General features: G+C 34.2%; 3 protein-coding genes across 3 annotated transcripts; 2 read left to right on the forward strand and 1 right to left on the reverse strand.

The window, feature by feature from the left end:
- The first annotated feature begins 306 nt into the window (after positions 1 to 306).
- On the forward strand, positions 307 to 4,085 carry LOC144447370 (sperm microtubule associated protein 1-like). The gene is made up of 4 exons (XM_078137354.1): positions 307 to 589; positions 694 to 969; positions 1,932 to 2,031; positions 3,477 to 4,085. The coding sequence occupies exons 1-4, from the start codon at positions 494 to 496 to the stop codon at positions 3,632 to 3,634; spliced, it is 630 nt and encodes a 209-aa protein (XP_077993480.1). The 5' UTR covers positions 307 to 493; the 3' UTR covers positions 3,635 to 4,085.
- Positions 4,086 to 5,008: 923 nt separating this feature from the next.
- On the reverse strand, positions 5,009 to 10,273 carry LOC144447551 (MKI67 FHA domain-interacting nucleolar phosphoprotein-like). Its single transcript, XM_078137601.1, has 5 exons — positions 10,139 to 10,273; positions 9,350 to 9,487; positions 8,537 to 8,645; positions 7,973 to 8,193; positions 5,009 to 6,048 (listed from the first exon to the last, which is right to left on the reverse strand). Exons 1-5 carry the CDS (start codon positions 10,250 to 10,252, stop codon positions 5,785 to 5,787), a joined length of 846 nt encoding a protein of 281 aa, XP_077993727.1. The 5' UTR covers positions 10,253 to 10,273; the 3' UTR covers positions 5,009 to 5,784.
- A 324-nt stretch (positions 10,274 to 10,597) lies between these two features.
- Positions 10,598 to 14,832, forward strand: LOC144447360 (putative malate dehydrogenase 1B). Its single transcript, XM_078137344.1, has 4 exons — positions 10,598 to 10,646; positions 11,550 to 11,662; positions 11,974 to 13,072; positions 13,464 to 14,832. The coding sequence occupies exons 1-4, from the start codon at positions 10,625 to 10,627 to the stop codon at positions 13,970 to 13,972; spliced, it is 1,743 nt and encodes a 580-aa protein (XP_077993470.1). The 5' UTR covers positions 10,598 to 10,624; the 3' UTR covers positions 13,973 to 14,832.
- The last annotated feature ends 355 nt before the right edge of the window (positions 14,833 to 15,187 follow it).

Genomic DNA, 15,187 nt, shown 5'->3' on the forward strand with positions numbered 1-15,187 from the left:
CAGACTGGGGCAGCGCTGTAGGCTTGCACGTTACGAAATTGGGAACAAACACATGTTGTCGGCCTTTTTTTAGACGGAACCCCGAGGTCGGGACTTGATTCTGACATTGTCCCCTAGACAGAATCGAGTCCCGACTTACTCCGTCTAAAAGCAGAATTTAACACACGGTAGCTGTTGTCGTGTATATTTTTTCCTCTACCATTCAACCGATAGAGTACTAAAAGCCTATTCAGTACCCATAACATGGTTTCCGGTGACAGTGTAGCAACCGCCTTTGTTATGCAAATATAATCAAACAAATGGGTAAGTCATTTACTACTGTTGAAGCAATCGGCATGTTCGGTCGCCATTGCATACATAATTAATGTGTTGCTAGGGGTCGACAACTACCTGTTTGTACACTGAAGCGATCTGATCGTCGGAGAAGTTATCAGAAACTGGACACGCGTCTACGACTCTGTGTTTTTCGGGATTGAAATTAAACCAATTTAACATGGAAGAAGAGAACGAAAACAAACCAGAAGAACAACAGGAAGGAGAGGCACAACAGGAAGAAGGGCAAGAGGTACAGGGTGACGAGGAAAAAAAGGTATGTGGCAATTATGTGAACAACACCTACCGTTTGTATTACCACCGAATTTCATAACCACGAATGGTCCTTTATGTAATTTATCTTACATTTTGTGTGTACAGGAGGAGAACGATTCAAAAAAGAAGACTAAGAAGAAACAGAAACCCCCGCAGAAACCACACAGAGGGCCACCAACGCCAACACCAGAGGACCTTCGAGAGCTGGAACAGGGCTTCATTCTTGACAACATAGCAGTGAACTCAATATCGAAAGACTACGCCAACACACAACCTAAATTAGGACCAGCTATACCCCCATACAATTCACAGAAAGACAAACACGTTAAGGATTACTTCGAATTTGTTCAAGTCGATGGAACTCTGGAAAAAACAGCACAGGTAAAGAACAATTTCTGTCGTCTGAAATTGATAGTTTATATTGAAGACCTGTATATGCATATGTACAGCCGTCATGGACATTCCGCCATTGTTGATTTTGTAATGTGAGTAACCCCCCTGTTTGTTATTATATTTCGTACGAACACAACTTTGCGGTCTTTACAAATAAAGTGTGAGCCTTACTACGCTTTAATAAACATTACAAATTCCTTTCTCACATCACACAGGATTAACGAACATTTTTTATTCCAGAATCGTTGTTACAGAGAGACATATTATTCAAAGATTATCAAGACATAGAAACTCAAATGATCCCCACCCTCACATCACCCCTCGTTCTCCTAGATTACTATCTTAAATTTACATATACACATAGAGATACGTCAATAAAAACACAGTTTAAATTGATATTACAAAATGGCCGCTATTATAATCACGTGAAGCAACCTTCGCGACGCTTCAGGTCATGAGATACTAGTATATGCTACTACTGTGTGTACTGTGTTTACTCAAAATCAAAACAAAATGCCAAATCTTAACACGGACAGTTTGTATCTTTTATAAAATATTATAACTTAATCTCGTAAATTAGTGCAAATAGATTAGTAGATCAAATTATAATCAATGCAACATTTACACAGGGATTATTTTCTGACAGCTCAGTTGTATTGGTACATCCTTCAGTTTCAACTATATTGAATATGCAAAATATGTATGAATGAAATAAAATGTGTATAAATTTGATATAATAATTACCCTACTAGTAAATGACGAAAAGATGGTTTCATTACTTATTTAGCATTTTTTCTTATGAGTTGTTTAAATTCTGATATTTTACTGTCTACAATTGTTGTATACCAAGTGTCCTAATTAAATAACATCAAATAAACCATTTGTACAAATATCTATATTTTCTTGTAAATTGAAGATAAAATGTCATAAATGTGTATCTTTATTGATAGGACAATGGTGGATGTTCAATTGATGGACCAGTTATTGATAGATTCATAGAATCCGGTGCAGGTTATCAATATTTATCAAGGCGAAATGCAGCTGGAGCAGGTATGTATGGGCACCACACTTACAGTCTGTTTCACATTAGTGTTCACTGGCTCTGTTTGATACAACCATGCTGAAACCAATAAGAAACTGTAGATTCTACACCTAAGATAGCAAGATCGCAATTTCTACAGACATTTAAATGTACTGTAACTAGATGCAGTCATATTGGTGCTAATGTTTAAATGTCTGTATGGTGGCATGTTAGTTCATTTCACTTTGACAAAATGTTGCAAGAAACTGTATTCATTCAACTTTCTACCTTAAAGTGTAGCATGTGCAGGTTTTTTTATTGGTTTCTGCATGGTGGCACCAGTCAGTGAACACTAACAATAATAGGTTGTATATATACATTTGTAGTTTATGAAACAGATTATTTTATTTACTCCTTTAACTTGTGTACATGTCACCACAATGTCAGATGTATGTACTATAGATAATACACAGCCTTATAGTATCTTGACTTTTCTCTCTGAACTTTTGTCTTTTTTTCTGAAAGAAAAGGGTAGTATGGTACATTTTTAGACATACTCCAAGTGGGGGAGTGATATCAACTGGCACATAGCATATATTTACCACACATTGATCTAAACTTTTCATAAACAATCGCCATTCCATTTGTTGATACATTTTGTTTTATAAAGTAGATTTCCAAAGGGATTGACATGATTTGATGTCATGTGACTAAACTATTGTATTAGCTGAACAAAAAGGATTATATTAGGTATTGTGTATTAATGATACAACTGTAATCAACATAAGCAGTCAGTGAACAGACACAAATAAATACACTTGTTTGAATGCTTAGGAACTCCAAGGGAGTATGTTTGTTTGTTAGAATACCAATGCATAGAATATCACTTAACAGTGTTTGTTTAAAATCCACTCAGCATGCATAGAATTGTTTACAAGAACCCAGGCCATCACAGTTTTCCTTGGTTTCATTGTGTTGTTTCTTACAACTTGTTCTCAAATGACCATAACCATTACATGAATACTTTGACCAAATACTTAGATGATAACACCTCAGAGTTGTTCACATGATCATTCCAACTAATTGAATGTTATTGTATAACTATCAAAGCTTTAGTAGCAATTTTTCTGTATAAATTGTAGAGTTCAACTTTGTTGCTATGGGGAGGGGGGAGGGGGTGTTTTGTTTCAAGATACTGGCTTGACAAACAAAAATGAAATCTGTCTTTCATACTGACTGTGACTAGGCTGACATGGTGTAGCTCAGTGATGCTGTGACCTGGTCAAAATTGCAGTGAGCTCAGTGATGTAGCAACCTGGTTGAAATTGCAACCAATCATGCTGCAGCTTAGTGGTGCAGCAAATAGATTGAAATTACAACTTCATAAAGGAACTGTAAATAATACACTAGAAAACTGATAATTTTTCTCCTCTTTTCAAATGAACTTATCCATGGTTTTAACTCTGTTATTTAGGTCACTCAGCAGATGGTGTAGATGGACATGCCCAATTTATGCAAGATGTGAAACCAAACTTTGGTTGGCATGGTCAGTTTGGATTTAGGAGAAACTCTCCCTGGCTAAGAAAGAGTCCATCATGTTTTGGTACTGACGCACGGTCTCCAACACACTGATTGACGGATAGATAGATATGATATGATATGATAGAATCTCTGGACATTTACCATAAAACAAAGAAAGCATATTTGCTTTACAATGTGCACAAACAACATTTCATCTTTGTCACATTCCCATGAATAGAGAAGTGAGAACTAGAGAGTCTTTACTTTCTGCAAACATCATTGAAGAGAACTCAACATGAAATGGATATAGTAATTTCCCTCCAACAATCATGCTAATGTTTACCTCCTGAATACCATCATACAGTGATAATAATATCATAATAATATTAAGAATAATAATGGAACATATTGCTTTGCTACCAAATAATGAAACGTAATTTTGTATCTGCTTCATGTTGCAATTAACTCAACCGAGTTGAGTAGTTTTTTTGTTATCGTTTTGATTTCTTAAAATCACTGTTTTATATCTAAATTTTACCAAAATAAATGCGATGTGTTATTACCACTGTTTATCAGTTTCTAGATTATCTGTATATTTGAGTGAGTTGATTCTCTTAATTATCTGTTATACTTAGTTCGACTTGAAAGTCAAGAAACTTGAAAACATGCTTATTACACAGTATATCAACATGGTGTATGATGTTTATCAACATGTAATAGCATATTTAGCACAGTATATCAACATGGTGTATGGTGTTTATCAACATGGAATAGCATATTTATCACAGTATATTAACATGGTATAGTATGTATCATGCACTTCATTTCAAGTTTCTGGAAAAATTTGTCTTTCCTACAATGCACATCACATATAAAAACAATTGCCTCAAGTAGTTGCTGCTGTCTGGTTTTCAGTATTGATAAATTGTTGAGCGTGGTTAGTAATGTTAAGCCATGGCTTAGCAGTGTGTATGTGATTAGACTGAGTGAGTCATCTTTCTTCTAGTCCATGTGTTCACTTACTGAATGTTAAAGTGGCCATATGGATATGAGGATTTGGTATTTATTTTGGATTTTTCATTTATAAAACAATTTTATCATGGCTTCCGACTTAAAACGCAATGTGAAACAACAAACCAAGTCTGTTTGTAACGCAATAAAAAGATTAATAAATGTGTAAAATGTTTGTACAAAACTGAACAAATATTCAGCCATTTTAGTTTTAAATGTTTGTATGTACGATAATAAACATAAAAATTGTTTAGCTTTTTGCAATATATTGAGTTACAAACACAGACTTGGTCAATGTTGTTTCACATTCATTTTTCAAATAGGAAAATCCAAAATAAATACCCACTCCTCATCTATATAGCCACGTTAATGTGAAATATGCCTCAGAAATAAACTATTCAAAGTGCTGCTGTTACTTTATTCAAGAAAACTTCAACCTATTCTATGTGAAAATAAAGTAAACAAATCGGGGTCGGTCACCTTAAACATTTTTTAAATAGACGTAAAAATGTTATCACGATGATATACACAAGATGATATACACAATATCTTTCTGCCCTTAACAGTCTGTGAATGGGATTGACCATAATGGAAGGGGGCAACCTTCTTCTCCTTCATAAATACAGTCCTCAAAATTATTAAATTCATACTGGCAGCATAGCAGCAGAGGGAAGTGAAATATATATACAATGTATGTAGTTTTAAAACCCGACACTGCAGATCTTACAAACTAATATCTACTATGCTTGACACATTGTCTCTTTTGTAAATAAATCTGGCATCAGTCTCCTCATATTATCTCCTTATATAGGTCTTCTCATTAATCTGGATACCCAATGGGTAAACAAAAGAGAATGCAAAAGACAAAGAAGGCTGGGACTTGATCTGAATATTTGTTTATATGCCAATATATTTATCTTTATGTTTGTGTTATTATTGACAAGGAATATTCTGAGTCATAATCTTGAAAGACAGCTACTGGGGAATTGGTATTTTTCTGGACTATGATATCATCCTAACCAGCCATTCATTGAACTATGATATCATCCTAACAAGCCATTTGGGCTTCTCTTCCATTATGGTATGTCTGAGTGATACATCTATGTATGCTGATAGCGTGAAGAGATTCTTTTTATTCAATGAATGTAAAATATCTCAATAACCACACCAATTAATTTGAATAATGAATAAAAGACTTTATTGTCTCTTGGTAAATAAACAAGGTACCCCTCAAATAATAGTTATTTTGTTCATTTTCTTGGTCTCTTCTTTCCAACACTTGTCCGTTTTTGTGAGTCCTTAGATTTCTTTTTGCTGCTTGATGACTGTGTCGGTGTTTGTAATGATTCGTCTGATTCTTTGGAACTTGAAGTCTTTAAATCCAGTCTTTTACTACGTCTTATAATCTTTGCTGGAGTGGTGGTTTCTTTGTCATCTTTTTTCACCTTCTTTGGGGGTTCTGAAACATCAGACTCCTCAGCTGGCTTTGATGTGTCATCATCTGCTGGATCTGACTGTAATTAGAATAAGGAAACAATATCTTCAGATCAATAAAAGTGTAGTGACATCACTATTTGCAATACTTTATACATAGAGGTATGGTACTTTTAGTGACATCACTATTTGCTATACTTTATACATAGAGGTATGGTACTTTTAGTGACATCACTATTTGCAATACTTTATACATAGAGGTATGGTACTTTTAGTGACATCACTATTTGCAATACTTTATACATAGAGGTATGGTACTTTTAGTGACATCACTATTTGCAATACTTTATACATAGAGGTATGGTACTTTTAGTGACATCACTATTTGCTATACTTTATACATAGAGGTATGGTACTTTTAGTGACATCACTATTTGCAATACTTTATACATAGAGGTATGGTACTTTTAGTGACATCACTATTTGCTATACTTTATACATAGAGGTATGGTACTTTTAGTGACATCACTATTTGCAATACTTTATACATAGAGGTATGGTACTTTTAGTGACATCACTATTTGCAATACTTTATACATAGAGGTATGGTACTTTTAGTGACATCACTATTTGCAATACTTTATACATAGAGGTATGGTACTTTTAGTGACATCACTATTTGCTATACTTTATACATAGAGGTATGGTACTTTTAGTGACATCACTATTTGCAATACTTTATACATAGAGGTATGGTACTTTTAGTGACATCACTATTTGCAATACTTTATACATAGAGGTATGGTACTTTTAGTGACATCACTATTTGCTATACTTTATACATAGAGGTATGGTACTTTTAGTGACATCACTATTTGCAATACTTTATACATAGAGGTATGGTACTTTTAGTGACATCACTATTTGCTATACTTTATACATAGAGGTATGGTACTTTTAGTGACATCACTATTTGCAATACTTTATACATAGAGGTATGGTACTTTTAGTGACATCACTATTTGCAATACTTTATACATAGAGGTATGGTACTTTTAGTGACATCACTATTTGCAATACTTTATACATAGAGGTATGGTACTTTTAGTGACATCACTATTTGCAATACTTTATACATAGAGGTATGGTACTTTTAGTGACATCACTATTTGCTATACTTTATACATAGAGGTATGGTACTTTTAGTGACATCACTATTTGCAATACTTTATACATAGAGGTATGGTACTTTTAGTGACATCACTATTTGCTATACTTTATACATAGAGGTATGGTACTTTTAGTGACATCACTATTTGCTATACTTTATACATAGAGGTATGGTACTTTTAGTGACATCACTATTTGCAATGGTTTATACATAGAGGTATGGTACTTTTAGTGACATCACTATTTGCAATACTTTATACATAGAGGTATGGTACTTTTAGTGACATCACTATTTGCAATACTTTATACATAGAGGTATGGTACTTTTACAGTTACACATTGGTTTACAGAAGAACGCAAGTGTTGGCATATCATTTAATGCAGAACACAATACTCATGTTTTTACTAATGTTGGGGAACCCCAGTAACAGAAACGGTGACATCAGATAACACTAGCATATTTTCCCATTGCATTGCACATAACATGTTTGTTAGGGAACCCATGTGAAATGGGTGGGAACCAAGGTAGACTTTACTTACTTACCAAGGTAGACTTTACCTACTTATGCCTTAAAAAAACATTGACTACATAAAATTACTATCTCTTTATGATTGCAAAACGTATGTATATTGACTTGTTGTGACAAGGCTCCTTAGCACACTCATATTTTGCTTGGCTGAAAAAAGAGAAATATTAAGGAATAATATCTCATTGTAAATTGTGTAAAGAATCACCTCATCCATTGGGTAAGTTTAACTGGTTTGTTGAAAACTATGCTGCACATAAAAAGTTGTTGAATATTGACTTCATCACTATTGTTGAAGTATACTTACATATCCATCAAAATCCCAATCTATTCCCATGGCTCTTAGTCTGTTTTTAGTCCGTTTTTGTTTCTGTAGAAGTTTCTTCTTGGATTTCTCAAGTCTCTCAGGATTCTTGATAAGGCTGTTGTGTCTTTCTAAGGCTAACTTATGTGCAATTGGTTTCTTAAACATTCTATTCCACCCCTTGAACAAGTCTGGCCACACTTTCTCTTTTGGAATAAATTTACCTGCAAAATGCCAAAAATAATTTTATTATTAGATTTTTATTTATGTCAAATATTCATATTGCAAGGATGACAACACAAACACACAGTGACACACACACATGCACACGCAGACACATGCACATGCAGACACAGACAGACGTAGTCATGCGCAGACAGACATGCAGACAGACAGACAGAAACGCACACACAGACATGCATACACACATATTATATACATACATACATACATACAGACAGACATGCACACACACACACACACACACAGACAGACATAGTGATAATGTTGAAATTGTCTCGTTAAATGTGAATACACGACATCTCTTAAACCATAATTTGTACTTACATTTCAGAAGTTTATGGTACATCAAATAATTATTCATTGTTTCAGCAACAATCTTTGCAACTTCTTCAAACTCAAATTCTATAAATGCATAACCTTTGGAGTTGCCGGACTGAGACAATAGGAAAAAGAAAGAAAGAATTACATCAAAACTTTAATTTTTTCTTCAATCTCCTCATCTTTGAAATAGCATTTACTAATTATTTCATACTCAGCTCTCCATTGGTTTCTTTGTTATTTAAAGTATGCAAAATTACAAAAATCAACACATTTTTGTTGATACCAGTGAAAATTTGGGGTTACCTTCCAATTTTTTTTTTACTTTATGAAAGTAGAAATTTTCATTTGCTTTAGTGAAGAAACTGTGGATTTCATTGGACTTACTATGCTAAGATAGAGGTGAGTTTCAGCACCTCATCCGAAGTTGGTGTCAAAATCAGAATTGCTAAAAATCACCTTAGAGAGAGTATCTGAGGCTGACTTCATTTTTCAGAGCCAGATTCGAAAATGTTGGACAACCTTCGATGAAAATCAGCATTAAAAAAAAAACAATAGGACAGTAAAATAAAGTTATTTTGGAATGGTAAAACTACATTGGAACGGATTATTGTAGGTTATCAGAAAGTTTCAAAACTAGCACTGAAAAAGACATCAGGATCAAATAATTATATTGTTTTCGAAGTAATTTTATCTAATTCTGGTTCTGTTAAACATGCTGAGGTTCAGGACACTGAGAGTGGACTCTACCAATATCCTCTGGGTATACAAGAAAACGTTAATTCAGATTACTTCAACTTGTCATTCTACTAATTGTACCTTTTTACTTCTACTGAGTCGTAATCTGGTAACTGTTCCAAACTGAGAAAAGAATTGTTTCATCTGTGGTTCAAAGAATCCATGAGGTATATGCTTCAAATATACAACACCACGACCTTCACTTGATGACTGGTCTACCTGTAAAATGATTTGATTAATAGTCTTGATAAGTTAATATATGTTCTCAATAATATTTCATGTGTACTTTTGTTGTAATATATTTACACACCAGGTTAACAGCTTGGTAATAATGCATGTTTTGTTATTTTACTGAGATGATTTCTCCAAAAATGGAAAATATTTGTATGGATTTTACAACAAAGCAAATATTGGTAGATAGGTATAATCATGAAAATAATAATCTTAATAGTATTAAAAAGTTAGTTAGGACAGTTTCTCTTTTGAAGATTGACTTTGAAATAACATGATTGGACTTTGTGAAATCATATAAAATGTTTACAGTTTCAGTTATGAAACACCACAACCAGGAATATATTACTATTTAGAGAATATTTATAATGTCTCAAGACTCTCGTGGCAGCTGATGAATAATCTATTGCGGTCTTCACACACACACCAAAGTGACAAATATATATGTGAATCCATACCAAGGAACTTTCACATTATCAATGGGTGTTTTTTTTGTTTAGTGTAGATAAAAATCTGATAGAAAGCCTGAAAGGGTTCATTACACTTCCTGAACATCCAGCATCGATGCCAATGACTAGAATATCATCGACCACGGCGATAATTAACATATGTGTCATGTATTTCTGTTAAAAAACATACCTTTGTTTTTATATCTTTCACTTTTTTCTCAAACTCGGCCTGTTTTTCGGTGTCAAGTGCTAATTCAAGCTTCGGTTTTTTATCCCCAGACGCACGTTTTCTCTTTGACGCCATGCTTACAACGCTTACACCATCGTCTTTTCACGTGGTTTCATATTCGTATATAGTAAAGTATTCGCATTGGCACGGTGGTGCAAATCGTAGTGTCACTTCTCCCTGCTCATTCGAATTTTGGAGATTTTATCTTTTTCGGCAATATATAACATGTAAAAAAATCTTGAATATATTTTTAGGCTTATAATAGTGACAGAATCCAACACAATTTGGCGAAATTTCGATTTCCAGGATTCCGAATCGTTGCTACGGTATTGCATCGTATGCTTGGGTCAAATTCACAAATGACTTCCGGTTAAGACATTTATATTGGAGGGAAGTGAAATCAACAAACATACGATGTCCCTAACTCTATAGCAACCAGCAAACAGAATGTCGAAGTTTGTGATAGCAGGTTTGTACTTATTTTCTGCTAAATATTAAGATGATTTTGATATAAATATTCCATGGTTGATAATTTATGATATCTGTGTTTCTTTTGGATTTCTCTAGAACGTTTTAGAGTAAAATTTCAACTGTTAGGAAGGATATTTTTATGATAAACATAAGATAGTGCTCCACCGTAACTTTCCCAACACTATCACTGCACTGGGACTCATTGAGTTGACAGAACCACTAGTTTCTTTTTTTTGTCTACCCCCCCCCCCGATTCTCTTGGAGTGTCTTCAAATGGTACTCGAGTACTCATTTTGTTGTTTTCTTTGCAAATGTAATATTGTAAAAAAAAATTGTATACATTATAAATATGACCAGTCACTTTTTTAATTAAGTGCATAAATTAACATCTGCAAATTGTATATTTATATAATATTACTCCTTGTACAATTGTACATATATGCATTCATGCATACAAATGTAGGCAAAAAACGGAAGAAAAAACATGAACTAATTGAATATTTGAAACTTGGAGAGAAAAGTAAAATTCATAGTGATGAAATTGAAGGATGTTGTATGTTCTTGGGTATATGATTATGTGTTTATACATATACATATACATATGATATACAATATACAGTCATATCTAAATGAGATGAAATTTATGAAGTTTTTCCCTTTGAAATTGTGCGAAATTTTTAATGACAGCAGGTCAAAGCTAAATTTCACCTACTGCATTTGTTTTCTTTAAATAAATTCACCCAAAGTGGATGTTGTACTTGTAGTGAGTTTAGCAGATATCACCATCAGTTTGTATATTTCCATCTAATGTGTCAAATTACTAGGAAATTCAACATATTTTAGTATTGTACAAATTTTACAATGTGACATTTTGTGATGTTTCAATTTATTTTATTAACAGGAATTGCGGATTGTCCGTACTATGCCAAAGCTGAATTACTGGCAGATGATCTGAAGACAAATTTACCAGATTTCAAAATCCACAAAATAGTCAAACATCCTGATGACTGGCAGGTGAGATTTCTACCATTATTTGTATTTCTATTTATTAAATATTTCACCATATTTATTTCAACAATAACAAAACAGGCTTTGAAGTTGTGTAATGAATGGAAAAGAATGAAAGTAAACATATACAAAAAATAATATAAGATAAATGTACAATATGGATAAACAAAAGACATGTCAGTTATGTTGTAGGAGGGTGCAACAGTAACTGATGATGAATACCAACTTGTTAAAAAGTTTATCATTTACCTATGGATAGAATCTCTGATTGTAACTTGTCAGCTGTATTTATCTTGTCTTTCATTGTTTTTTAATAGAACTGGTTGACAGACACATGTAAGAGACATAACTGGGCTCATAAGAAATCACCGATTGTATGGAGGGAATTAGTTGACCGTGGAGGGAAAGGTATGCTAATTGGTGGGGCCAATGAATTCCAGGAATATGCCATGGGATACTATGGAATCAAGTCTCCAATGTCAAGTGACGACATGAAGAAGGTTTCATCAGAGAACTTGGAGACCAAGTTGATCATCACAACAGAGGAAGAGCACATAAAGAGTCTGAGTAAACCTCTACACATCTGTATTACCAATGCTACAAGTCCAATTGCATACAGTTCAATACAAGCAATAGCCAGCGGTGATGTTTTTGGAAGTAACATGGAGGTGTCGCTGAGGTTATTCAGTGAAGGAGAAAACTGTTTGCCTGCTCTAGAAGGAGTCAAGATGGAAGCTGAAGATTTAGCGTGTCCTCTTCTGAAAGATGTAACCATAGTAACCGATATTAAAGAAGCGTTGCAAAATGCACATGTTGTCATTATGTTGGATGAAATTGAAAAGGGCAAGGATATGGACAGAAAAGAATGGCTCAAGAAAAATGCCGAAATATTTACATCACGTGGTGAAGTATTAGATGAGGTAGCAAACAAAGATGTCAGAGTAGTTGTTGCGGGTAACGGACCTGTAAATTTCAATACTTATCTACTGAGTCACTCAGCACCATCCATTCCTAGACAGAACTTTGTAGCACAAGCAAGGCTACGTGAAAACTATGCTAAAGCAATAATTGCTAAGAGACTTGCAGTCAATTCAGCTGGTGTTGTTGATCTGTTGGTTTGGGGCAATATCAATGGTACCACATATACTGATGTCAAACGAGCTTGTGTTCATGGCTATGATGGTGCAATCTGGGGACCACCATTCTATTCTCGACCTGTGATTGAGATGGTACATGATAATAAATGGTTAGATACTGAATATCTAGAATTGCTGCAAACTCATAGAGAAAGTGTAGAAACTGCACTTGGTCATGTCGCCTCATGTTCAGCTGCATCAGCGATAACAACCATGTTAGCAGATTGGTGGAAAGGCTCATCTCAAGACCGTATATATTCACTTGGTGTCATCTCTGAAGGTTTGTTAAATATTAATATTAATTATATTGTTTAAAATATCAAAGAGGGGGTAGGGGTAAAACTTAAAATAGTCTGCCTAGATATCTGTTTTTCTAAGCTAGAACACACCTATTCATGTTACATCCTCCTGTAAAGTACAGAAAGATTTTTGAGCAGTACAGTACTGTATTAGTTTTGTAAAAAGTAACCAGATGTCCCATCTTTTTGAAATATCACCTCATAGCAAAGTGGCTATTTGTGGTTGACAGCAGATATTGGGTTTAAGCTAGGGAGGCCAAAACTATTCATCCTAACCCAAACTCCCTAGCTTGACATCTTACCATAATAGAGACACTGTATTAAAAGATCACATTGCAAAACCAACTAATTCTCATTTTTTTTCCACCACAGGTTGGTATGATTTACCTGATAGTCTGGTTTATTCTCTACCAGTCAAATTTCATAAAGGAACATGGGAAGTGGTCCAAGACCTAGATCTACATGATAATGTTAAAACCAACCTGCAGGAAATCGCCAAAGAACTACAGAAAGAGCTGTATGTTATATTCCCTCCTCCATTCACTCTAACTCCACCCCCGTCTGAAGAAGAAAGTGAAAAAGATGATGAAAACAAGAAAGTATTTGGCACTGATGGCGAGTCATCTCAGGATGAGTCAGGTTCAGATGGTGAACAGAAAGGTGAAGGTGTTGGGGAAGTGTCATCTGAAATGCGACAACTAGGAACAATCAGAGAGGAAATTGAACCTGAAACAACTGACACAGAAGCAGCAAAAAGTGTACCTGTTACAGATGCTGAAGAGGCTGTCTCTACAGAACCTGCAGCCACTCCAACCCCAGCCCCAGCCCCAGCCCCAGAGCCAGAGCCAGCCCCAGCCCCAGCCCCAGAGCCAGAAGAGTGATTTTTATGTCAATTGTTCAGGGTGAAAGACTCCTTATTTTATTTATACTTAATGATTGTAAATACCCCTTAATATTTGAATTTGATGCATTAATGCAGATTTTATTCATGCATTCATTATATTGAGTGTCATATTATGTAAATAAAGAAATTTACACCTTGAGCTGTTTTGATGTAGCGTGTGGCATACTAACTCACTTTATTGCTTAGTATGATTAGTATAACTCAAAATCAGTTTTATTGACACTTTGTACTTAATGAAGCATATAAACAGACATAAATCTAAGTCTCACTTGTTTGTATTTAGCACAAATGAAATCTCTCTACACTTTATATAGCTTCCCTTGCAAAATGTTGCAACGATTCTCCAGTAATGCGTAATTTCTTTTTATATCTGATTGGGCTTTGTACAGAAAAGTCAATTTTAATTTGCAACAGTTTACTAAAGCAGCATATGTGTATGGTATCTTGATATATCTGAATATATGCTCTTAGACTTGTTAAAAAAATCAGATGAAATCAGATGCTTAAATGAGGTGACCTTCCTCCACGTGATGTGTTATAAAACTGTCACAAACACTATGACTGTATAAATGGTTCTTTTCAGCACTTAACTGATCCTAACTGCCAATCTTTACTTCCACATGTAGCTATCAACAACACATCTATTGAAGGCGTAATGATTTCACCTTAATTGCCTCAAAAAAAAAAATCACTTCAGGGTCAGTGGTGCCTCTTGTGTCATTTTCACTTTTCAATTCATATTTTTTTCTCTATAAAAGAATGTAATGTATTTTTTCCCAAAGTTACTTGTTTGTGATATTTCATACCGACAACAGTAATTGTTATATTCAGCTATCAGAGACAGTTTTCTAATAAAAAGATTGCTGACTTACTATGAGGGTTTCAATTTTATTTCAGTTGCTAGTGGTTACACTTAGAGTCAAGAAAACATTCCTGATGACACCCTAAGGCCTTGTATTACTGATTAAACACTGCCACTATTGGTCGTATAGGATATGGTGAATGATTGCATTTCTAAAAACATGTCTGTGTTTGTGATTGATGATATTCATCACAGATACATAATTACTGTATAATGTAGTATTATGATGATAATCTCAAGAATACTACCTGACCATTTTACTCCTTGATAACTATATATATAGTAATCAATATTAAAAAACATCTTTCCACAATGTATGTCATAACCATA

This window comes from Glandiceps talaboti, chromosome 16 (assembly GCF_964340395.1).
Source record: "Glandiceps talaboti chromosome 16, keGlaTala1.1, whole genome shotgun sequence".
Taxonomy (NCBI): Eukaryota; Metazoa; Hemichordata; class Enteropneusta; family Spengelidae; genus Glandiceps; species Glandiceps talaboti.

Excerpts from the sequence above, each read along its gene's own strand:
- LOC144447360 (XM_078137344.1), top strand. The coding sequence starts at position 10,625 with ATGTCGAAGTTTGTGATAGCAG. Across the intron at positions 10,647-11,549 it reads GTCGAAGTTTGTGATAGCAG|GAATTGCGGATTGTCCGTAC; the intron begins GTTTGTACTTAT and ends TTTTATTAACAG. Across the intron at positions 13,073-13,463 it reads ACTTGGTGTCATCTCTGAAG|GTTGGTATGATTTACCTGAT; the intron begins GTTTGTTAAATA and ends TTTCCACCACAG.
- LOC144447551 (XM_078137601.1), bottom strand. The coding sequence starts at position 10,252 with ATGGCGTCAAAGAGAAAACGTGCGTCTGGGGATAAAAAACCGAAGCTT. Across the intron at positions 9,488-10,138 it reads TGAAAGATATAAAAACAAAG|GTAGACCAGTCATCAAGTGA; the intron begins GTATGTTTTTTA and ends ATCATTTTACAG. Across the intron at positions 8,194-8,536 it reads GTACCATAAACTTCTGAAAT|GTAAATTTATTCCAAAAGAG; the intron begins GTAAGTACAAAT and ends GGCATTTTGCAG.
- LOC144447370 (XM_078137354.1), top strand. The coding sequence starts at position 494 with ATGGAAGAAGAGAACGAAAACAAACCAGAAGAACAACAGGAAGGAGAG. Across the intron at positions 970-1,931 it reads CTCTGGAAAAAACAGCACAG|GACAATGGTGGATGTTCAAT; the intron begins GTAAAGAACAAT and ends CTTTATTGATAG. Across the intron at positions 2,032-3,476 it reads GCGAAATGCAGCTGGAGCAG|GTCACTCAGCAGATGGTGTA; the intron begins GTATGTATGGGC and ends TCTGTTATTTAG.